Below are 24,801 nucleotides of genomic sequence, written 5' to 3' on the forward strand. Positions count from 1 at the left end.
ATTTGCCCTGTAAAAGCTTTTGCTTGCTTCTGCCCCTGTTAACAAGCCATTACTGTGAGTTATGTTGCACACTCCATCCCCAGACCCCACCACTGCAACTTTCCCCCGCCATAGTAACACGATTTGTTTACAGAAAAGGATAACGTGTGGTTTTAATCCACTCTGTCAGGGTGTAAGAGCTTCGTAGCTCTCTGTTTTGCTGGTTTGGTTGGCTTGTGGTGTATTTAAATGGGCAGGAAGTAGTTACTTTGAATCAAAGTTGATATGATTTAGCTAATGTTGAAGAATACATTTTCTTATATCATTATTGAAAATTCCCTTAAAAAATCTGCAATATATACGTCTGCCTCCTTTTCTCTCCTTCAGGTGGAGAAACCTTCTCAGTTTATCCAGGGCTATCGTGTTCTGTACAGGCAGACGTCAGGCCTGCCCTCCCCGGGGGCCTGGCAGGTGCAGGACGTGAAGGTCCCCTCAGAGAGAGACGTGGCTCTGTCTGGCCTGAAGAAGGGTGTTGTCTACGAGATAAAAGTCCGTCCGTACTTCAACGAGTTCCAGGGAGCAGACAGTGAATCAATGACAGCACGCACCTTGGAGGAAGGTAAAGGACCTTTACCGACTCAATATGTGTAGTGATGCAACAGATATTGCCAACTGTGTAGGAGGTACTATTTTCACTGTCAGAAACTCCTGAAATTATTTGACATCAATGCTACTTGTTTGCTACATCAGGTAATGGCCACATACTGTACCTAGAAGCTGATACAGAATGCCATTACACACAAACACACTCTCTATGCAAACAGACACACTCAAGAGAGGGGGGGGGGGGGGGCTGCTTCCTGTGACACCAGCTCAACCCTTTTCCTGCTTCTCTCCCTGCACCTCTCCCTGTCCCTCTCTCTACTCTCCCTGGACTCCTGCTGTCACCTGCCATGCCTCTGTTGCATACAGTATTCATGCTGTGACTTTATGATTTTACCTCCCTACACCCCTTTCTTTCTTTCTTTCTTTCTTTCTTTCTTTCTTTCTTTCTTTCTTTCTTTCTTTCTTTCTTTCTTTCTTTCTTTCTTTCTTTCTTTCTCTCTCTCTCTCTCTGTCTTGCCACCTCTCCCCCTTTCCATCATTTACAGTACATGCATACATGAAAAGTTACTTAAGTTAAATCAAACATTGATGTCAGTCAGAGATTTGAACAGAAGCTCAAGTTATACAGGTGTCTCAGGTTACGATTCAGCCCTCTGTGAACGGTTGATTAATTGGGTTGCTTTTTATTCCTTGTGTACATTAACATAATTAGGCCCACACAGTAGCTGTTCTCCACGTCCCCTGCTCTGGGAATGTTCAGTTTGTCCCTCGCTAGCCTTCATGTACATATCTACCTCAAATACCTCATTCCCCTCCCTGCACATTGATTTGTTACTGGTACTCCCTGTATATAGCTCCATTCTTGTGTATTTTATTTTATTCATCTAGTGTTACTATTTTAAATTCTGCATCATTGGGAAGGGCTTGTAGGCAAGCATTTCACAGTTAAGTCTACACCAGCTCTATTCAGCGCATGTGAAAAATAAAACCCTAACCTTCACCCTAACCTTCACCCTAACCTTCACCCTAGCCTAGTTAACATTAGCCACCTAGCTAACGTTTGTGTTAGCCACCTAGCCACCTAACTAACGTTACTAACGTGCTACAACAAACTGCAATTTGTAACATATCATACAAATTGTAACTCTTAACATATCATACAAAATGAACGATGGACATCCACAAATTAATACACACCATACCAAACGTAATATATCATATGAGTGTCCCGGATTTTTGTTTACTATGTTATGTCTACCCCTGAGTCCAGGTTGATCCAGTAGCTGATTCACATGTTTCTTCCACAGACTGCATAATGCCATTACAGAACTTGTGGCTTCTCAATTGAGTTTAGTCCTGAGTTTCCCATCCAACCAATCGGATTTGAATGACTTGTACCTTGAAAATACAGTATTGGTAGTTCAAAGTATGAAGTTACTGTAGTGTTCTGAATGAATGAATAATAATGAACCTCAACACTATAGAAACAATAGGCCCATGTGTTAAGCGATCCCATAGCCATGCTGTTAGCCTGCAGGTGTCTGCTAGCTGTTTGAATCCCCATACAGCTTTTGAAAGTGAAGGGTCTGAGTGGTCTGTCTGCCCACACAGGGGATAAAGAGTGTTTTCTAGATCTCAAACGATTGGCCTTGGGGTTGCAATAGTGTCACTTAGCACATTACGTGAAACACTGCGGGTCATATTTCTACCGGCGATACATCACAGAGCTAATGGACTTACTAGCATCTCCTTCATTACTGTACACCAGAATGGAGTGCTTTCATTTAGCTCAGATATGCACATCTTTAGCGTCCAAGTGCTAGTGTGTGACTGCGTGTGTTGGCCGTGATCCATTAATATGAAGGCCAATAGTATTGTGTAGCATTAGAGGTTCTAATTGGCTGTTCTATTAGATGGACTGTTATAGTTGATTCCCCTAAACCTATGAAGGCACCAAGAGACCTCTGCTACTTTGTTACTCTGTTGCAACTTTAAAAGAGAGGAAAGGAATGAGAAATTAGAAAAAGCAAGATTGAAGTATACTGTAAGGGATGAAGGTTGGAGAGAGGAAGAAAAAGAGAGAGAGAGTCTGGAAGCATGAAGTGTAGAGAGTGGTGGCTCTCCCAAGCAGCAAAGCACAATGCCGCTGCTTTAACACATGTTGGCTTTAACAAATATTATTAAAGCAGTGCCATTGGGCTTTAACAAATGTTATTAAAGCAGTGGCATTGGGCTTTAACAAATGTTATTAAAGCAGTGGCATTGGGCTTTAACAAATGTTATTAAAGCAGTTTCATTGGGCTTTAACAAATGTTATTAAAGCAGTGGCCTTGGGCTTTGCTGCTGCTACAGAGAAAGCCTGCCTCACTGAACAATTTTCATATAAATCAAGGCAGTGCTCTCTGTTGTGCTCAGTTAAACCACAACGGCAGGCAGCAGCAGCAGTTTTCTGTTGGAATGAGAATATCGGTATGTGGTAATATTTATGTTGATGTGTTTTGTTGTGCCTTCTCCCCATGCAGCGCCCAGCGCTCCTCCTCAGCAGGTGACAGTGCTGACAGTGGGGAACCATAACAGCACCTCCATCAGTGTGTCCTGGGACCCCCCTCCCACAGAACACCAGAACGGCATCATCCAGGAGTACAAGGTAGGGAGCAGCAATCTGTATAGGATACAGTAGTCTTATTGAGAATAATGTTGGTATACAGGTTCACTGTATTTTTATTGTGTATAAATATTACAAGAAATGTCTACATTGCCCTATTGAGAAAGCTTGCTAGTAAGCATTTTATTACACTGTTTACCTGTGCCAATACGCTTTGATTTGATTTGAAATTGGGTATCAACGGTCTCTCACCACAAATTCCTGTCCCTGTCCCTGTGTGTGTGTGTGTGTGTGTGTGTTAGATCTGGTGCCTAGCAAACGAGACCCATTTCCATGTGAATAAGACGGTGGATGCGGCCATCCGTTCGGTGGTGGTGGGGGGTCTGCAGGCAGGGGTGCAGTACCGTGTGGAGGTGGCGGCAGGCACCAGCTCGGGGGTGGGAGTGAAGAGCGAGCCCCAGCCTATTATCATAGGTAACACATAAACACACAGGGCACAGGGTCTGAGGCAACCCACATAATAGCAGGGAACCCTAATCTGATTCACAGGCAGGCGGTCTGGAAAAATGATTGATCAATTTATCACACTTGGGAAAAAATAAATTCTGCATTGTCGGAGATCACATGTGTACGGTTTGGAACAAGGGGTTCAGTGACTTCTGTAAGGCTGGCTACATACATAGCGATCTATCAGGAAATCAATAGCGTTTAATTTAGTGTAGTGTCCAGTAACAGTGTGTTGAGAGCTGTTAGCCATAATAATAATCGTCGATATCTGTGTGGCCGTCGCTAAAAATGGTAGACAGTGTTATTGGGGTGGTTTTATCATCCTATCACATCTTATCAAACTGCCGAGGGATGCGCTGAGTATATAGGCCTAAAATCAGTAGCAGAACCAGGCCAGATGCTCTTCATCCGTGACTTTTGACTGATGTGTGGGGGAAATATCCTCAACGGCCAGAGACAGGCAAACAGAGGCCTGTGGACTGAGGCTTAATGACTGGGGCTGGGGCTCCTGCTCAAGCTGGAGACTGTGAATCTAATTTCACAGCACAGTAGCTGCAGCAGAAAATCAAACTCTGTCTGAGCTGCTCTGTCAATCTCCCGTCTTGGAGCTCAAATTGATGAGAGCACTGCTGAGTTGATGAACACTCTGCCTACATATTGCAGTTTTTTTATGGTTTCGATGGTGTGTTTTTTTATTTGATATTATTTATCTATAGTGTTTCATGATGTTGTATTGTTTTAAACCTAGAAAATAACTGTAACGTGATTGTACCTTTCGTACAGAGTTTATTGTTTTTAGATTATATAGTAGATTTTGTTATTACCTATTGATAAACATTGATTTTAAACCATTTTGAAAGATGTTAGCTGTTGACTGGTTTAGGTCTAGTGGACAACATAGCACTATCCATCCACCAGATGCCATGCTGTAAATCCGATGGGTGTCCCCTGTCCCCTCCTGTCTGTCCCCAGGTGCAGAGCTGCGTGATGTGATGACGGGGGAGGAGGGCAACAACAGCATCTCAGACGTGGTGAAGCAGCCAGCCTTCATCGCTGGGCTGGGAGGGGCCTGCTGGATCGTCCTCATGGGCTTCAGCGCCTGGCTGTACTGTAGGAGGAAGAAGAGGAAGGGCCTCAGCAACTATGCAGGTCAGAACCACTATATACTGTTACAGACACAGGCCTGAGTAATATCAACAGAGATCAGACACACTATGCAAACACATTACAGTGTAGACTAGCTTTCCCAACTGCCTTAAGAGGATGTGTCTAGCGTGGATAAGTGGAATCCCAGAGGTGAGAGACAGAGCTGTTTTGGCTCGATGGTATATAATTTAATGCAGAACAAAGGTAGAGATGTTCAGCTCAGACGGAAATAAGTCCTATTTGCTTTAATCCATTGTGCACCTATATGCATCGGCTATAAACACAATCCCATCAACACTGCACCTTAAAACTCAAATACACTCAATTCAAATAAGTAATTCACATTCCCTTTCATTATGGAACCGTGACCCATGTTCACACATTAGCCGTAAATGCATTTTCCAGATTTAGGTATGCGTATTTTTTGATTGGCCTTCTGGGGGATGGGTGGGTAGCGTGTAGCTGTGGACTATTCTCATTATAATGTGTATTGCTATCACCATGCTTCAGTGGCTGGTGTGGAAACCATGTTGGTTACCTAATTTAATAGTGATTTACTTTATTCACCATCGCTGCTCATCTGATCCCACCTCTTCTCAGAGCAAATGTATCTTCAATATCCAGTTAAATGTTTCTGTCTCCTTTTTCCTGCCTGCTTTGTATTTCTCATCCAGCCAACCTCCATACTCTAGTTATTCTTTGTCACATTTTTCCTGATCAAAATGTGACTACCATCGTCAAAAGGATGGTGTTTGCATATTTTTTACGTCTGTGGTTGTGTTCATGTTTGTTTACGCTGATGTTACATCGACGGTGTCGAGTGTCGACAGGCTTTTAACACACACACACTATCTCTGTCTTTTTGTTTTGCAGTTCAGTCCTTCACCTTTACCCGTGCAGGTATTGACCATTCGTCCTGTCTTGTCACCTAACTTTGGATATTGGGCTAGAATATATTTTGAGAATATATATGAGAAAAATATATAACAGCTTGAAACACATTCAATCTTAACAAAGAACTCTTCTGATTAAAATTCTTCCCCCTCTCTCTCTCTACCTCCTGCCATCTCTCTCTGTTTGGACCACAGTGACATTCCAACGAGACAGAGGCCTGATTGGCAATGGAAGGTGAGGACCACACCTCTAAAACCTTTACATATTACAATCAAAATCCTTATTAAGTCACTCAACCCTCCCAACACATTGTCATGCCATGGGCTTTACAGTAACAAAAAAACATTAGAAGTGATGGTACATCCCTTGTGGAACGACATAGATGTTGGTGTGATGATGGAACTTGATCAACCTTCATGGAGAGAACAAAGTCATTGGAATATGAATGAACTTCTTATATGTTCCAACGCTCCTCCACTTATTCATCCTGGTGCAACACGTGCATTGATGTATCGATTGTGTTAGTCATCAATCACTCCCGTGAAATGATCAGAAACGATTAATGCATGCAGAGCAGGTTTTTTTATTGGCTCGTTCATCCTGTGCAGAGGTGCCGGTGGCGGCGTTTCCAGGGGGTGATGAATTTGCCTGTCGACAGACAGGCTACCGCGAGGCTCACGGCACGCCTTCAGAATGCAAGCATATGTAACGATGTACAGTGATAATGACCCATGAGAGAGGGCCCGGAGAGGAGACTCCCCAGTCCCTCTGAACCCCAGGCAGGCTTGCAGGCAGACAGATCAAATCAAAGTTTATTGGTCGCATCCACAGTTTTGCAGATGTTATCGCAGGTTCAGTGAAATTAATATTAATGCTTACAGACACTGGCAGTATAAGAATGCAGATCAACCCTGTCTTCTACAGCTAGTCTAGTGTGGTCTGTCTTACAGAGCAGAGAGATACCTAGCTCTGAATATCATTGGCTGAATAGCATTGGGCACTGATTCAGTGAGAATATGAAGAGAGCTCCCCCAGCAGCTATGGATCAGGGTTGTCCTCTCCCTCTCTGTTGTCTTGTGTTTTTTCTATTTCCTCTCTTTCTCTCTACTTTGTCACATCTGAGCAGGCAGATGCAGCCATGAGCTGAAACAAATATAGCAAAAAAATACATAAAAAATAAACTGTGTTGTGTTGCCTGTGTCCACAAGTGTGTGTTTGCGAGAGTAATTTTGTTGTTTTGTTAGGTTACATACAGCCTTATTTTAAAATGTATACACAAATATGTTCCTCATCAATCTACACACAATACCCCATAATGACAAAGCAAAATCAAGTTCATTAAAAAATATATAGAATTTATGAAAATAAAAAACTTAAATATCACATTTACATAATTCTTCAGACCCTTTACTTGGTTGAAGCACCTTTGGTAGCGATTACAGCCTTGAGTGTTCTTGGGTATGACGCTACAAGCTTGGCATACCTGTATTTGGGGAGTTTCTCCCATTCTTCTCCACAGATCCTCTCAAGCTCTGTCAGGTTGAATGGGCAGCCTTGCTGCACAGCTATTTTCAGGTCTCTCCAGAGATGTTCGATCGGGTTCAAGTCCGGGCTCTGGCTGGGCCACTGAAAGACATTCAGAGACTTGTCCCGATCGATCTGGTGAAGGGTACCAACACATTTCTGTAGCACTGAAGGTCCCCAAAAACACAGTGGCCTCCATCAATCTTAAATGGAAGAATTTTGGAACCACCAAGACTCTTCCTAGAGCTGGCAGCCTGGAAAAACTGAGCAATCGGCCAAGACCACGCAGGAGTGGCTTTGGGACAAATCTCTGCATTCAGAGACTTGTCCCGAAGCCACTCCTGCGTTGTCTTGGCTGTGTGCTTAGGGTTGTTGTCCTGTTGGAAGGTGAACCTTCGCCCCAGTCTGAGGTCTTGAGCACTCTGGAGCAGGCTTTCATCAAGGATCTCTCTGTACTTTGCTCCCTTCATATTTTCCCCGATCCTGACTAGCCTCACAGTCCCTGCTGCTAAAAAACATCCCCACAGCCTGATGCCGCCACCACCATGCTTCACCGTAGGGATGTGTCAGATTTCCTCCAGATGTGATGCTTGGCATTCAGGTCAAATAGTTCAATCTTGGTTTCATCCAACCAGCTAATCTTGTTTCTCATGGTCTGAGAGTCTTTAGGTGCCTTTTGACAAACTCCAAGCCTGGCTGTCATGTGCCTTTTACTGAGGAGATGCTTCCGTCTGGCCACTCTACCATAATGGCCTGATTGGTGGAGTGCTGCAGGGATGGTTGTCCTTCTGGAAGTTTCTCCCATCTCCACAGAGGAACTCTAGAGCTCTGTCAGAATGACCATCAGGTTCTTTTTCACCTCCCTGACCAAGGCCCTTCTGCTCCAACTGCTCAGTTTGGCCATGTGGCTAGCTCTAGTCTTGGTGGTTCCAATCTTCTTCCATTTAAGAATGATGGAGGCCAATGTGTTCTTGGGGACCTTCAATGCTGCAGAAATGTTTTGGTACCCTTTCCCAGATCTGTGCCTCGACACAATCCTGTCTCAGAGCTCTACGGACAAGTCCTTTGACCTCATGGCTTGGTTTTTGCTCTGACATGCACTGTCAACTGGGACCTTATATAGACAGGTGTGTACCTTTCCAAATCATGTCCAATCAATTGAATGTACCACAGGTGGACTCCAATAAAGTTGTAGAAACATCTCAAGGATGATCAATGGAAACAGGATGCACCTGAGCTCAATTTCGAGTCTCATTGCAAAGGGTCTGAATACTTATGTAAATAAGTTATTTCTGTTAAAAAATAATAATAAATGTGCAAACAATTTGAAAAACCTGTTTTCAGTTTGTCATTATGGGGTATTGTGTTTAGATTGCTGAGGATTTGTATTTATTGAATCAATTTTAGAAAAAAGCTGTAACATAACAAAGTATGGAAAAAGTGAAATGGTCTGAATAGTTTCCGAATTCACTGTATTTGTCTATGTGTGTGTGTGCGTGTGTGCACGCACGTGTGTGTGTGTATTATTCAATGTGTGTGTCTGTGTAAATTTGTGTGAACACTCCTGTGTGATTTTTATGGAAATTACTCCTATACTTGTTTAAACACCTTTAAAGCCATCACAAGTCAGATGTGTACAATTCCCTGAGCGCTTGGCGGGCTTGGCTCACAGGGAAATGCATTTGTGGACTACTGCATTAATTAACCAAATGCAAACAAAGGCATGTGAGGCATGTGACTGAAGCCTCTCTTTAAACCAACAGCTAGATAAGGTAATGAAAGCACGGATATAAAATTGTGAAAAATACAGATACAGTATATGATCTTAATTTGATCACTCTGTTGTTGCTGAGAATTTTCTTGAGCTGCAGGAAATGCAGATGAGCTTCGCGAGTTACATAAATTCACTGAAAACCCACACAAACACATTATATTAACAGTATTCCACTTTTCATGTAGCCTCATTTTGACCAGCTAACCACCGACCATGGCATCCTAACCACTGATCAAGTGACACTAAAGGTTCAAATCCTGTTGCTGCAGGATTATTTTGCTGTGACAATACAGGTCAAATTAAGATCCTATATCTGTTCCTTATTCAACTCTTAGTAACAAAATACAAATATTTCTGTATTTATTTCAGACAATGGAGTGAAATTGCCAATTTCCTGTGCAATATGGGAGTTGTGGTTTCACCAAACCATCCTATGACTGTTGCCGTGTGTGTTGCTATGGAGACACTACCCAACTTCCCCGGGCTGGCAGACTAACCGCCAGAAGGCCCTCCATGATTCTACATTTAAAATGGAAATTTCTGTAGTGCTGGGCTCTAAAACTGATTTAATGTCTGTGCATTTAGTACTGGTCCGTTTCTCCAGGGGGTGTTAGGGGCGCTAAAGCCCAGCACTGATTTGTGGACTTGTCAGTTTTTTATGTCTCTCTGTTTGCTTGTTTATTGTTGCCTCTGCTCCAGGCTGCTCCAGAGGAGCAGATATGCTGAATGAGGTTCCACAACAATTTGTTGTTGAAGCAGTCGGTATAACAACATGTTAGAAAATGAATAATATTGCTGGGATTCAGACAGCACCAGAGGTTTGTCTAATAACAATCTCACATTCCCTCCTCTCTTTCCCATTCTCTCTATGTATCCCTTCTTTCTCCCTCCCTCCCTCCCTCTCCTCTCTATATCTTTCTAAAAACAGTCATCCTGGTCTGCTGAAAGCCGGTGACCCAGGATTTCCCTGGTTGGCTGACTCCTGGCCCTCCACCAGCCTGCCAGCAAATGGGGGCTTGGAAGGTACCAAGGAACGAGGACACTTTGGCAGAGGAGGTAAGAACACAGAGGTATCACCACTGGTCAAACAAAACCAAACCCAGGGAACTAGAGAATGGAGGTTGAGAGAGGGCTGACCCAGACCCTCCCAGCTGACCACGGTGTCACTCTATGCCACGGCCACACCATGGCCCCACAATGAGGCCAGAGGTCAAAGGTCATGTGCCCAGAGTGAGAGGATGTTAATACGTATGAGCGGCATGCATTATTCAGTGTGGAGGGTATACTTCAGCAGGCACACTGACAGGCTGTCACACACACTTCGGACTTTCAGTCTCTCTGGATCATGCTAAGTATCTCATCACTATTGGCTTAAAAAAACTGGGGAAAAAATAACTTTGATGAGAGTGTGTATGTGTTTCTTCTGTCTGTCCATGATTGGTTCAATACACTTTCATACTGGCTGTAGTAATAATAATAATATTAATAATTAAACCTGCAAGCAGCATTGCCAGGGTTCAAGCTAGGTCAATCAATCAAATGTACAGTGCCTTGCGAAAGTATTCGGCCCCCTTGAACTTTGCGACCTTTTGCCACATTTCAGGCTTCAAACATAAAGATATACAACTTTATTTTTTTGTGGGACACAATCATAAAGTGGAACGACATTTATTGGATATTTCAAACTTTTTTAACAAATCAAAAACTGAAAAATTGGGCGTGCAAAATTATTCAGCCCCTTTACTTTCAGTACAGCAAACTCTCTCCAGAAGTTCAGTGAGGATCTCTGAATGATCCAATGTTGACCTAAATGACTAATGATGATAAATACAATCCACCTGTGTGTAATCAAGTCTCCGTATAAATGCACCTGCACTGTGAGTGTCTCAGAGGTCCGTTAAAAGCGCAGAGAGCATCATGAAGAACAAGGAACACACCAGGCAGGTCCGAGATACTGTTGTGAAGAAGTTTAAAGCCGGATTTGGATACAAAAATATTTCCCAAGCTTTAAACATCCCAAGGAGCACTGTGCAAGCGATAATATTGAAATGGAAGGAGTATCAGACCACTGCAAATCTACCAAGACCTGGCCGTCCCTCTAAACTTTCAGCTCATACAAGGAGAAGACTGATCAGAGATGCAGCCAAGAGGCCCATGATCACTCTGGATGAACTGCAGAGATCTACAGCTGAGGTGGGAGACTCTGTCCATAGGACAACAATCAGTCGTATATTGCACAAATCTGGCCTTTATGGAAGAGTGGCAAGAAGAAAGCCATTTCTTAAAGATATCCATAAAAAGTGTCGTTTAAAGTTTGCCACAAGCCACCTGGGAGACACACCAAACATGTGGAAGAAGGTGCTCTGGTCAGATGAAACCAAAATTGAACTTTTTGGCAACAATGCAAAACGTTATGTTTGGCGTAAAAGCAACACAGCTGAACACACCATCCCCACTGTCAAACATGGTGGTGGCAGCATCATGGTTTGGGCCTGCTTTTCTTCAGCAGGGACAGGGAAGATGGTTAAAATTGATGGGAAGATGGATGGAGCCAAATACAGGACCATTCTGGAAGAAAACCTGATGGAGTCTGCAAAAGACCTGAGACTGGGACGGAGATTTGTCTTCCAACAAGACAATGATCCAAAACATAAAGCAAAATCTACAATGGAATGGTTCAAAAATAAACATATCCAGGTGTTAGAATGGCCAAGTCAAAGTCCAGACCTGAATCCAATCGAGAATCTGTGGAAAGAACTGAAAACTGCTGTTCACAAATGCTCTCCATCCAACCTCACTGAGCTCGAGCTGTTTTGCAAGGAGGAATGGGAAAAAATGTCAGTCTCTCGATGTGCAAAACTGATAGAGACATACCCCAAGCGACTTACAGCTGTAATCGCAGCAAAAGGTGGCGCTACAAAGTATTAACTTAAGGGGGCTGAATAATTTTGCACGCCCAATTTTTCAGTTTTTGATTTGTTAAAAAAGTTTTAAATATCCAATAAATGTCGTTCCACTTCATGATTGTGTCCCACTTGTTGTTGATTCTTCACAAAAAAATACAGTTTTATATCTTTATGTTTGAAGCCTGAAATGTGGCAAAAGGTCGCAAAGTTCAAGGGGGCCGAATACTTTCGCAAGGCACTGTATTTATGAAGCCCTTTTTACATCCGCAGATGTCACAAAGTGCTTAAATAGAAACCCAGCTTAGAACCCAAAGAGTAAGCAATGCAGATATAGAAGCAAGGTGGCTAGGTAAAACTCTCTAGAAAAGCAGGAACCTATGAAGAAACCTAGAGAAGTGCCAGGCTCTGAGGGGTGGCCAGTCCTCTTCTGGCTGTGACCGGTGGAGATTATAAGAGTACATTTCCATTAAGGCCAGATTGTTCTTCAAGTTGTTCAAACGTTCATAGATGACCAACAGGGTCAAATAATAATCACAGTGGTTATAGAGGGTGCAACAGGTCAGCACCTCAGGAGTAAATGTCAGTTGGCTTTTTATAGTGGAGAATTCAGAGGTCAAGACAGCAGGTGCGGTAGAGCGAGAGACAGAGAGCGAGAGGGACATACTGTTATTCATTGTTGATAAATGTTGAAGTGAGTTGAGAAGTTGTTATAAGAGGGCAAAAGTGTTAGTAGTACCTGAAGAGGTGCATCGGGTGTATTAATAGTGTTTCACAATGAAACGTTTTACACACATACATAAATCCACAGTCAAACACACACACACACACACACGCACATACTCACACACTGGCCCCATAGCGCCACCATAGGGGCAATTTGGACACATCACCCTAGGATGATGAGCTACTAGCTTACTCATCCTTACCATGCTTGCCAAATATCAGAACTCAAAATCAAACTGTTCATGCAGTATGCTTCGATATATAGTGCCTTCAGAAAGTATTCATACCCCCTGATTTATTCCACATTTAGTTGTGTTACAGCCTGAATTCAAAATGGCTTAAATATGTTTTTTTTCTCACCTATCGACACACAAACCCCATAATGACAAAGAGAAAACATGTTTATACATTTTTTCGCAAATTTCTTGAAAATTAAATACAAAAAATATTGAATTTACAGAAGTATTCACACCCCTTTGCTATGACACCCCAAATTTAGTTCAGGTGCATCCAATTCCTTTGATCATTCTTGAGATGTCACTACAACATGATTGGAGTCCTCCAGTGGCCAATTCCATTGTTTGGTCATGATTTAGACAGAAACAGACCTGTCTACAGTATATACGTTCCCACAGTTTACAGTGCACGTCAGAGCAGAAACTATACCATGAAGTCTTAGGAAATGTTAATTGATCTGTAGAATTGTGATGAGGCATATATCTGGGGAAGGGTATAAAACAATTTCTAGAGCGTAATTTCGAGTCTCATAGCATGTGGTGTGAATACTTATGTAAATAAGGTATCTTTTAAAAAAAAAAATTGATACATTTACAAAAATGTTTAAAAACCTATTTTCACTTTGTCATTATGTGGTATTGTGTGTAGATTGACAAGGGAAATGTTTTATTTAATCCACTTTAGAATAAGGCTGTAACGTAACAAAATGTGGAAAAAGTCAAGGGGTCTGAATACTTTCCGAATTCACTGTAAGTCAAGGGCTATGAATACTTCTGAAGGCACTGTATTTTGGACTATTTTTAATGATGTTGACTACTTTAAAGTAGTATGGTATATAGCATGTATGGATGCATATCTTCAAACGCAATATTTTCCAGGACCCTAGCTGAAACAATATGGCCGCTATGAGCCAATGAGCTTGCCTGAATGTTTTTTCCTGTCCAACAGCATCACCATGCGAACAAACTGAACCATACTTTACAGGTTAGCTACGCGCATATCCTTGAGCATATGTGCAAAATTTCATCACTCTGAGTTAAAAAGATTAAGATATATAAACATGTTCCTCTTATAGCTGGTAGGTACTCTAGTGGTTAGAACGTTGGGCCAGTAACTGAAAGGTTGCTAGATCAAATCCCCAAGCTGACAAGGTAAAAATCTGTCATTCTGCCCTGAACAAGGCAGTTAACCCACTGTTCTCCGGTAGGCCGTCATTGTAAATAAGAATTTGTTCTTAACTGACTTGTCTAGTTAAATACTGTTAAACACTGTGTTGTTCTTCAGAGTGTTTGGAACATGTGTACCAAGTATTATTACAATAGGAATATCATGTGACTGATTTATGTGCCAGACCACGCACAATGAAATGCTTTTTGGTCAGTAACCATGTTATTTTAAGTACTTTTCTGGAAAATATTGCGTTGTTAGAACTTTATCCATAAGCAGAATAATAATAACCCACGGCAGCAAATTCAATAGGTTTTCAGCAGCTTCGTTAGCTTGAACTCCTAATAATAGATGTGGGCTTGTGGTGGTGAGTGTTTATGTCTGTGTACTGTCTGTGTGGCTGTCTGAGAAGGAGAGATGCTATGTGTGTATTGGTGCCATTTTCCTGTAGCTCATTTAACTCCCACCAGGCTGATGAGAGGCCTGGGGCTCCTGTGGGTAAAGCTGAAGGTCAGCCTTGTGTGACAGGCCCTTTCCCTGTGTCACAGCGTAGGGCCCCTACAAGGCATTGCATGACAACATGATAATTATTCTGCTAGCTAATCACTTGGATTCATCTCAGTTCATTTGATATCAGTTTAACTAATCCAGAGAGCCTAACACTGGAGCAGCAGGGAGTGATAATGTGTTACACACTGACCTTAAAGATTGGTAACTTTATCTCTCCATGAATCTCTGTCTGTTCCCTGCTGTCTCGCTCATCTCAGACGTGCTGCCCTCTGGAGCGGGTGAAAAGACAGGTACCATGCTGTCTGATGGTGCCATATACAGCAGTATAGACTTCACAGGCAAGGCGGGCTACAGCAGCCCAGCACGGGGCAGCCAGGCCACCCCCTATGCCACCACTCAGATCCTGCATTCCAACAGCTTCCATGAGCTGGCTGTGGACAGACCAGACCCTCGCTGGAAGGCTTCCCTTCGAGCCCAGCAGGAAATAGCCAACCTGGGCTACTCAATGACCGATGGACGCCCCTGCAACGGTACGCAACAGCAACACTGGGGAAACACAGGGATGGGATGGGCAGGGTAGGGCTGTGTGGTTTTGAATGTGTGCCTGCGTGTGTGCCCCGAAGGAGTGTGCTCTAAAGAATAGATGGTCAGTCACAGAGTGAAGCTTAGCATTCATTAGATGCCTTTTTGGAATAACAATAGGAGTAGAGAAAGAGAGATAAAGAAAGAACAGAGTCAATAGAAACAATAGAAGAAGAGATTATGTTCAGTAGATTGATGGGAAAAGAGCAGCATGTTTAGTTGACATTTTAGCAGACGGTCTTATCCAGAGCAACTTACAGTACAGGAACAATTAGGGTTAAGTGCCTTGCTCAAAGGCACATTGACAGATTTTAGCCACTAGGCTACCTGCCACCTTGGAGAGGGAGAGAGGGAGAGAGGGAGAGAGAGAGTGAGAGAGAGAGAGACAAAAACATATTAAAGAGAGCGAGAGAAAGAGGGAGCGAGAGGGGGGCAGCAGAGAGAGGGGAATGTTATATTTACATTTTCATTGAAAATGGACCCTGAGGATATTGTTGTTAATCGCTCCTCTCTCCTCATGTCAATTTTTACTCCTCAGCCTCAGGAGTTTTTCTACCCTAGAAATGTCAGAGAATTAAGGCACATTTCTTTGGATTAATTTGATTAGCAGAGGCAGGGATTCCTTTGTGTTTTGACCCGTGGATATACAATTAGCTTGGCTGTGCGGAGTGGAGGCGTATTGTTGAGAAGGTCTCAGGCTGTCTGTCTGTTGGTCGGACGTCCATTCTCTTATGTGCTCTGGGCTGTATGCTCAGCTGAATGCTGGTTACCTGAGAGAGATAAGGAACAGAGAGGAAGAGGAAAAGAGAGAACAGACGAAGGGAGGAAGCCAGCCTGTAGCCCCGGGCCCCAGGTCTCTACGCCTCTTTAAGAAATGTCAACATAGAGGAAAAGTCTTAGTGCTCCGTCAGCACACTGAGAGGAGAAATAATGAGAGCCAGGTGGGGGAGAAAGAGAGGGAGAAAGCCCAGGTGATGATAAAATAGCTTTCCAAGCAGCAGTGTGTGTGTATGTGTGTGTGTTTGAACCCAATGGGGAATAGTATCAGCTCATTAAAACCCACAGCTTGAGGGCTATAGGGATATCTCCGTATTGTGAGGCAGAGACCAGGCTGATAAGATAAACTATCAATCTCTGATTTCCCTTCCCTCTCTCTATCTGTATTTTTCTCTCTCTCTCTTTCCTTTTCAGGTGGAAAGGGCGGCAAGAAAAAGAAGTCAAAGGGTGGGACAAAGACCTCCAAATCCAATGGGTCCTGTTGGGTCAACATGCCCCTGCCTCCCCCACCCATGCACCCTCTGCCAGGCACCGAGGTGGACCACTACCCCCCAGAGAACCATGGAGGAGGGTAAGATAATATTCTCTCTGTCTGGACACACGTCTATACATATACCTACACACATCATATCATGATGCTACACAGGAAGTGAAATAATGAAAAGGAACACATGCAGCCTCTCTTGTCCTTAAGGGATCTGAGGTATGTCTGTGAACCACTGAGAGGAAAGCAAACCCTCTCCTAATTGGCTGTAACCAGCGTGTCTCTCTCTCTCCATGAACCTACCTATCTCTAGCTGTGTGTGTGTGTGTGTGTGTGTGTGTGTGTGTGTGTGTGTGTGTGTGTGTGTGTGTGTGTGTGTGTGTGTGTGTGTGTGTGTGTGTGTGTGTGTGTGTGTGTGTGTGTGTGTGTGTGTGTGTGTGTGTGTGTGTGTGAGTGTGTGCGTGCTTGTGTACACTCAAGGAGAGCGCTAAGCACAGACGAGCAGGAGGTTGCTACATGGAGTAGTAAGCTCCCTCTGCCGGTGCCTGTACTAGTCATACTGAGGGAACCTTCATTACTCTGCTTGGTTACTACATGAAAAATACACTGTTTTTGTCACAGGCATTTTTTTTGGAAGGATGGCAGTTGGAAAACCTTGGGGTGTGAACACATATTTTGCAGCCCGTTTCAGGCAGCTTTGGCTGGTTAAACCACCACTTATGACAAAACAGCATGTGGTTAGATCTTGTAATTTGATCTCCCCATCCCATCCCTGCCAGTGGATTTGTAATTACAAACAGCAGCAAATGTGTGTAATTCCCTCTCTCCCTCTGCTGAGAAATAGAACATCAGATAACAATGTTTTTAATGGTCTGGCAAAATACAAACCAGTAGAAAAACAATTGTATTTGTCTGTGAGCTAAGCGTACAACACTGAGAGCACTAGCAGTAACACTTAGAATTCTAAACACCTTAAACACACACATCCACAGAGAAGTGTATGATACGGTTTCAGTTCAAATTACTCACATTGTAGTTCATGTTGCAGGTATGACAGCGACAGCTGGGCCCCTCCCCTTCCCGTTCAGACATACCTCCACCAGGGATTGGACGACGATATGGAGGAGGAGCGAGTGCCCACCCCGCCCCTCAGGGGAGTGGCTTCCTCCCCGGCAGCAGCTCCCTACAGCCAACCGTCATCCTCCTCCCTTAGCTCCACCCACCACGAGGAGATGCAGTCCATGCTGCAGGCCCACCTGGATGAGCTGACCAGAGCCTACCAGTACCAAGTGGCCAAACAGACGTGGTGAGCAGGAGAGAATTTACTGTGGATCTGTCAATGTCTTTATTAAAAAAAAATATTATACCTCTTTACTTTCTACCTAGTCTCTTCTCGAGTCTGAGTCTGGTGAGAGAGACTGCTTTCCATGTAGTCTCTTCTCAAATCTGAGTTTGGCAAGAGAGACTACTTTCTTTCTAGTCTCTTCTCAAGTCTGAGTTTGGTGAGAGAGACTACTTTCTATGTATCTGTAGATCATGATATGATACAACAATTATGCTTGCTACATGTTTTTAGTGTATTATGTATCCACTTTCCACTATGAAATTAAACTAAGTACTGTACTTTGTGTTCTTTTGAATTGCCCCAGGTACTTGTTAGACTAAATTGCCTATGATATTTCAATCATGAGACATTTACCCTGCAATTTCTGCTTTGTGCTGTGGATGAATGAGATGTCATTCTCTCCAATTGATCTGGATGCTTTTGTATATCAATAGCCAGTTTTTTTGAGTGTTTCATATCAGTGTGGTATTTAGGTATGTCATCCTATCCCCTGGTTTCATGTTTCCTGCAAAATATAAAAACAGCCCTTCATTGATTACACCTCATTGGGAAACTTGTCATGTCAGTAGGAAAACGCGTTGAGGTGGTAATGATGGGGTTTGGCCTAGCGCGCTGCTTTGACAACAGGAACAAGAGCTGCTAATTACATGGGTGTCTCATCCATAGTGGGGCGAGGCTTCAGAGGGGACAGCTGTGGGGGAGATAACAGACATGTTACTGACAGCCCTGCCTAGCCTGCCATTCTTCTCCCTTCACCCAGACAATTACCAGTTCATTGTGTTAGTGCGAGCACGAGCACCGCAGAACTAGCCAAAGCAATCGCCGTGCGCCGCACATGGAAAATAATTAATTCAATCTCCCACACAGGCACTCACTCACACATGCTGAACGGGGCTCTAGTACTGCACTCTGGTATTTGGTTGTTCGTAGATTTGTGTTTTGGCCTTTACTTTCTGTTTGTTAGTGTCTTTCTCTACCGCTCTGTGTCCAGCCTCAGCGCTATAACATGTTCCCTCATGTTCTATACAGGCATATGAAGGGCAGCCAACACCCGCCTATGGCCCCTGTCCCTCCGATGGGGTACGTGTCCAGCACGCTTGGGTCTGACCTGGGAAACAACATCCCGTGTGAGGAAGAGGAGGAGGATAAAGCCTACGGAGTGTCACATCAGCTCTGTGGCTTTGACTACACGGCCAGTTGCAGCATGGACAACCATGAGGGCTCAGGTGAGACACACACACGCACGCACGCACGCACACACACACACACACACACACACACACACACTCAGATCATGCCCCTCATTTCTTCACAGTGCAGACAGGTGCACACGTCTTCACATCGAGCAGGATGACAAAGATTTGGGAGCAGTGAGAAGAATTGGCAATAGCAATATGGTTTTATTCAGTCACCACTTACGGAGACTAAATGCCTTGTTCATTATGCAGTTTCGACTGACAGTTTTTTTTTCTCCAATTTTCTCAACCGTATCGTGTCATACTCAGAACCAATTGTCTAATTTTTTCATATTGTGATATTCAGACTCATTAATTTGAACAAGGAATTGAATGAAAGGGAAATATGTATTGTAATCTGGTGTGGACACATGAGTGAAATCCATCTCCATTAAATAAAGAAACGTCAAACTGGCTAGTTATGTGATTTCAGATGGAAGCAATCATTTCTCCACAATATCTTATTTACGTTTTTTTGTTCAATCACTCGATGCCATTTCAAGTTTATGACCATATTGTCTAAACACTTAGTCTTTTAGCCTCTCTAAAGCGAATGACTCGGAAGAGTGTCTAACATCAAAAGCTATGAGGAGAGTGAGAGCACAAGGTGAGGGGATAGATCCAGAGGTCAAAAGTGTGATGTGTTTTTGTAGAGCACTAGTCTAGAGTTGTGGGAGAGAGTGAGACCATGGTTCAGTCCTAGTCAGGGAGATCATGGAACGTATGGCGTGCTGGCTGAGACACGGGAAAGTGCTAATATACTGTGGTGTGTCTGTGATAAAGTAGGTGATGTGCAGTAATCTGCTGTGTTGCCTCTATGGGGAGAATGCTACGCTAGATCAGCTTATCTCTACAATGGTCTCTCCGTTGTCTCCTCTTCCGCAAAGACCAGGCCAACACACACACACAGAAAGTCCAATGCACTTAGGATGGGAGCCATGAATTATAACCACATTGTATCCTTTACCTTGAATTGTCAAGATGTAAATGTTTACCCATACTACCCACACAAACAGTCTTATCTAGGAAGGTTTCTTGCACTGATTTGTACCCCCTCTATCTTCCTCTCCTCAGTTAATAATTTGATTTACAACATGTATTTTTTCATACTCGAGTTCATTTTAGTACTACACTGAATCCTTTCTAGCATATAGTTTAGCAGTGCAAAAGCTATGATAATCAGTCATTTCTTGCTAATCTAAACTGATTAGCTATGTTGTGCGTCTCCCTAATTCTCTGTCCCTGTGTCCCTGTCCTTTCTCCATCGCCCCCTGTAGGTAAAGGTTACTCCCAGCGGGGTCGACCAGTCAGCTCAGGCTCCACAGAGAGCAGTGCTCTGGGTACACAGAGCCTCGGTCACCAGAGGGCCACACACACTGGACGCAAACCCCGGGCAGAAACTGTTGGGACACAGAGAGACTCCCCCACAGATGGTAAGACATGGGGTGAGGGGGCAGAGAGGACAGCCAGAGAGAGAGATGGGGAAGGTGGATGGTATCTCTCTTTGTTGAATGTGGTTTATAACAAACTACATTGAGTGTACAAAACATTAAGAAAACCTTTCTAATATTGAGTTGTACAACCTCATTTTGCTTTCAGAACAGACTTAATTTGTCAGGGCATGGACACTACAAGGTGTTGAAAGCGTTCAACAAGGATGCTGGCCCATGTTGACTCCAATGCTTCTCACAGTTGTGTCAAGTTGACTGGATGTTCTTGGGGTGGTGGAACATTCTTGATACACACGGGAAACTGTTGAGCATGAAAAACCCAGCAACGTTGTGGTTCTTGACGCAAACTGGTGCACCTGGAACCTACTACCATACCCTGTTCAAAGGCACTTAAATATTTTGTCTTGACTATTCACCCTCTAAATGGCACACATACACAATCCTTGTCTCAATTGTCTCAAGGTTTAAAAATCCTTCTTTAACCTGTCTCCTCCCCTTCATCTACACTGATTGAAGTGGATTTAATAAGTGACATCAATCAGGGTTCAGGGCTTTCACCTAGTCAGTCTATGTTATAGAATGTTTTGTCCACTCAGTGTATATAGCCATGCTGATCTCTGTGACATGTTCAACCGATTACAAAGGCCACTGTGTATAACCCATCTTGGGAGCTGTATTAACCAGTGCCTTATGTCCTCCTCTCTCTCCTCAGTGGCCTCTCCTACCCCTGAGCCTGTCCACAGTGTGGGGGCAAGGCTGCACGGGTCATGGGCGTCTGGTGGCTCGGACCCTCCAGAGGAGTGTATGGTCTCAACGCTGGAGCGGCAGCATATGGCCTCCTGGAGCGGCAGATCCTCTAACATGGCCACTCTGGGCAGGACACGCCACAGGGCTGCGGCTGGCGCGGGCACAGACCACCCACATAACATCCACCCGCCTCCCAACAGCACCGAGCATAGCTATGGAGAACGATGTACGTATTCAGGCTCTCCGTAGTCACACAATGGTATTGTTTCTGGTTGGTGGGAAGTAATTTTCTGTTGGTTATATGTGATGTACTGTATTCACACTTTTGTCTGTCTGTGTGTCTTCATCTCTCAGAGTCTTTGTGAGTCGGTGCTGCCTGTGCTGCCTGTCCCAGGACACCTTGTCTATAAGTGCAATGAGATTTCCCCTCTGCGAATGCTACAGGATGGAATATAAAGAGAAGGCTGGAAGATGAAAGAGGGAGAAAGAGGGAGCCAGAGAGAAACGCAGAGCTGTACATGTGATGTACAGACACACAGACACACATCTCAGTGTTCTTTTTACAGTGTTACTTTCATCCCTCCTTCCAAAAGAATATACTGTATATCACATGCCCCTCCTATTTCATGTCACATGATGTACAGTAACTCACTCCACATTAATGAAAAATAAAAATCTCTGCAGTTAAACTATTGACTCATGAAAGTGTAAGGACTTGCTTTTCCTGTAAATAGGTTTTGTATTTTCAGTTTTTTTTTCTTTTCTTTGCTATGCAAGCCAAATTCTGACTATGAAGTTGTCTCGTTTACTTGTCATTTTACATTGTGAGTTGATGGACTGTGGTGCCACATTTGTTTTTCATAAATGCTCGAAATATTGCTTCATTTTGATGAAACTGCTGTTTTGTTGTTTGCACAGAGCGTTTTGTGATGATAAGCACAAAGTCATCAGCTGAGGCTCAGAGAAGAATGATGAAGAGGAGTGTCTATAATATACCTTACATTTAAGAAATATAATATTCGACACAGTAAATGCTTTTCAGAGACAGATGTATTGAGAGATATAAGAAACACAAAGAAATTCAGTAATTAAACAGAAATTCAATTCTACGCCCACATAGAAAATGTAATGTTTTGTTTTTCAATCTGCAGTTGTCCGTGGGGATGATGTGACAGATGTGCAATGTTGCCCATACACTATATGCTCATTACAGTGAGACAGCAGTACTTGGAACCCTCCAAATAATGACAGTTCAGAATAATCAATAAAGTTAAACCATCTATGTGTAACATTACAAATGGAACTGTTAATGCAGAGGCAGAGGACGATAGCTAGTTGTTGATAGGGAGGTGTTGGGCCCATAGAGCACCACTCAGGTGTGGTCAGGTGTGGACAGTTGTGTGCACAGATGGACTCTGTCAGTGTTACCCATGGGGACAGAGTGATAACACAGTGAGACAGGTCTTAAGATGAAGAGATGTTGGCCTTTAGAAATCTAGCTAATCCCGGACTGGGTTTCCAGAGCTCTAAGTGACTAGCAAGCACGATTAACAACAATATGCAATTAGATTATAATAATAGACCCATCATAGATGTGATGGACGCCTGTTTTAATCCTAGTGGTGCGGTATAATGTGGCCCCTTTATCACCCTGGTAACAGACTGGTAACAGATGAACGCTCATCAGGACACGTATGGTTACCTAGGCATAGTGAGCCCCTTGCCAAGTAAGGAAATCCTTAACACTGTAACCAGTCACGGAGGGCAGCTGGTTGCTAGTTCTTGCCTACAAGATTCATAATGCAGTGTTTTGGTTCCCTTCTTTGTATGGTTATTTTCTGGTTGTTCTTTGTATTGGCTCCACCTGTAAAAACTCTGTACCTGCCAGAGTCCGGTCTGCCCTCAGGAATACACATACAGTGTGGCCAGTCCTACGATACAAATAAAATGTGTATGTGGAATCAACCATGAGTCTCTGTGCTATGCGTGTGAGTTGATGGTCCAAGATATTCTCCTCATATGATAATTGTTCATGCTGATTTTCTTAATACTGATTTTCCCATTAGGACATTATGTGCATACACTTATAAGCGCCACATTAGCATAATGTACACACTTCTAACAGGATCAGAGATTAGTTACATATGAATAAGAACAATACTCGGTCTCCCTCTCTCAAGCGTCTCTGTGTTAAATCGGTCTTAGTCAGAGCTAAGGGGAAAATAAAATAATTATTACTCCATTTTTATGCATCCATCCCTTCACTCTCTTTTTTCCTACACCAGAACACATTTACTCACTGGAGAAAATGTCAGCGTTATCTCCATTTACCAAGAAAATATTGAACACAACTCTAGCATCGGCGATTTGGGCATTTCATGATACAACGAAATATGACGATGATGATTCTCTCCTTTATTCCAGTTATTTTCCATCACCTTTATGGGATTTTGAAGATGCATGTGAATTCAGTGGTGATTACATTTCAGACATTTGTCGTTAGCAGTCGACATACTATAGCTCATTTACTGCATTCAAGAAATGCAATTGCAGTGATTTATAGAGTTATGGTGGCTTTTCCTGGGGCATCCATGCCTTTCAACTCCATTTGTCATATCACGTACTGTACACTCTACACCTAATGAATCACAACTGCTACATGAGATCACATTTCTACTACAACTATCCAAATCACTGTTGCATACTGCATTGGCTCCAGCCTCTGTCACATACGGTACATCTCTCATCTCTCTGGGCTAAGCCTGGCTGTTCCTACTGCCTCTGTCACATACGGTACATCTCTCATCTCTCTGGGCTAAGCCTGGCTGTTCCTACTGCCTCTGTCACATACGGTACATCTCTCATCTCTCTGGGCTAAGCCTGGCTGTTCCTACTGCCTCTGTCACATACGGTACATCTCTCATCTCTCTGGGCTAAGCCTGGCTGTTCCTACTGCCAAACACAGAGGAACAGGACACAACTCTAATGACAGAAATGGAAGCTATAACGTATTCCACCCCGCATCCATTTCTGTAATATCACCCTTCTTTACATCCATTGCAATAACGATTAACCTTGTCAGCTTAGTCATCCATCATGTGTAACACCTTTCCTCTATTCAGTGTTGCCATTCCGTGTGTGGACAAAACCTTTGAAATGATTCTGTAGAGCCGTGGCCTTGGAGCTAGAACAGCTCATTAATGAGTCATGAAATTTGGCTGATTGCAAAGTTTGAACAGTAATCTTGTGTGATGTGATTACATGGGCCACAGGACAGCAGCCAACGGAGGGAAGGAGAGGATGGAGGTCCCAGTCTAGAGCACCATTACCCCAGGTGGAGGGGGTGGAGGTCCCAGTATAGAGCACCATTACCCCAGGTGGAGGGGGTGGAGGTCCCAGTCTAGAGCACCATTACCCCAGGTGGAGGGGATGGAGGTCCCAGTCTAGAGCACCATTACCCCAGGTGGAGGAGGTGGAGGCCCCAGTTTGCAGTACCATTACCCCCAGGTGGAGGGGTGGAGGTCCCAGTCTAGAGCACCATTACCCCAGGTGGAGGGGGTGGAGGCACCAGTCTGCAGTACCATTACCCCTAGGTGGAGGGG

At 43.6% G+C, this 24,801-nt stretch overlaps 1 protein-coding gene across 4 annotated transcripts in view; it reads left to right on the plus strand.

Moving 5' to 3' along the window:
- The window catches only part of LOC110536823 (roundabout homolog 2), a 214,136-nt gene extending 190,972 nt beyond the window's left edge, over positions 1 to 23,164 (plus strand). For 2 of the 4 annotated variants that reach the window (XM_036937236.2, XM_090192049.1), the window contains exons 14-27: positions 367 to 598; positions 3,108 to 3,232; positions 3,493 to 3,664; positions 4,670 to 4,846; positions 5,717 to 5,743; positions 5,932 to 5,971; positions 9,964 to 10,091; positions 14,836 to 15,108; positions 16,352 to 16,508; positions 17,470 to 17,727; positions 18,796 to 18,992; positions 20,279 to 20,434; positions 21,165 to 21,425; positions 21,554 to 23,164. In XM_036937236.2, coding sequence (XP_036793131.2) covers positions 367 to 598; positions 3,108 to 3,232; positions 3,493 to 3,664; positions 4,670 to 4,846; positions 5,717 to 5,743; positions 5,932 to 5,971; positions 9,964 to 10,091; positions 14,836 to 15,108; positions 16,352 to 16,508; positions 17,470 to 17,727; positions 18,796 to 18,992; positions 20,279 to 20,434; positions 21,165 to 21,425; positions 21,554 to 21,555 — 2,205 coding nt within the window. In that variant the 3' untranslated portion in view covers positions 21,556 to 23,164. The remainder of the gene's footprint in view (positions 1 to 366; positions 599 to 3,107; positions 3,233 to 3,492; positions 3,665 to 4,669; positions 4,847 to 5,716; positions 5,744 to 5,931; positions 5,972 to 9,963; positions 10,092 to 14,835; positions 15,109 to 16,351; positions 16,509 to 17,469; positions 17,728 to 18,795; positions 18,993 to 20,278; positions 20,435 to 21,164; positions 21,426 to 21,553) is intronic. The other 2 variants (XM_036937238.2, XM_090192050.1) reach the window with 1 other exon arrangement.
- The last annotated feature ends 1,637 nt before the right edge of the window (positions 23,165 to 24,801 follow it).

The sequence above is a fragment of the Oncorhynchus mykiss genome, chromosome 12 (genome assembly GCF_057628025.1).
Source record: "Oncorhynchus mykiss isolate SJ-2025 chromosome 12, ASM5762802v1, whole genome shotgun sequence".
In the NCBI taxonomy this organism is placed as follows: domain Eukaryota; kingdom Metazoa; phylum Chordata; class Actinopteri; order Salmoniformes; family Salmonidae; genus Oncorhynchus; species Oncorhynchus mykiss.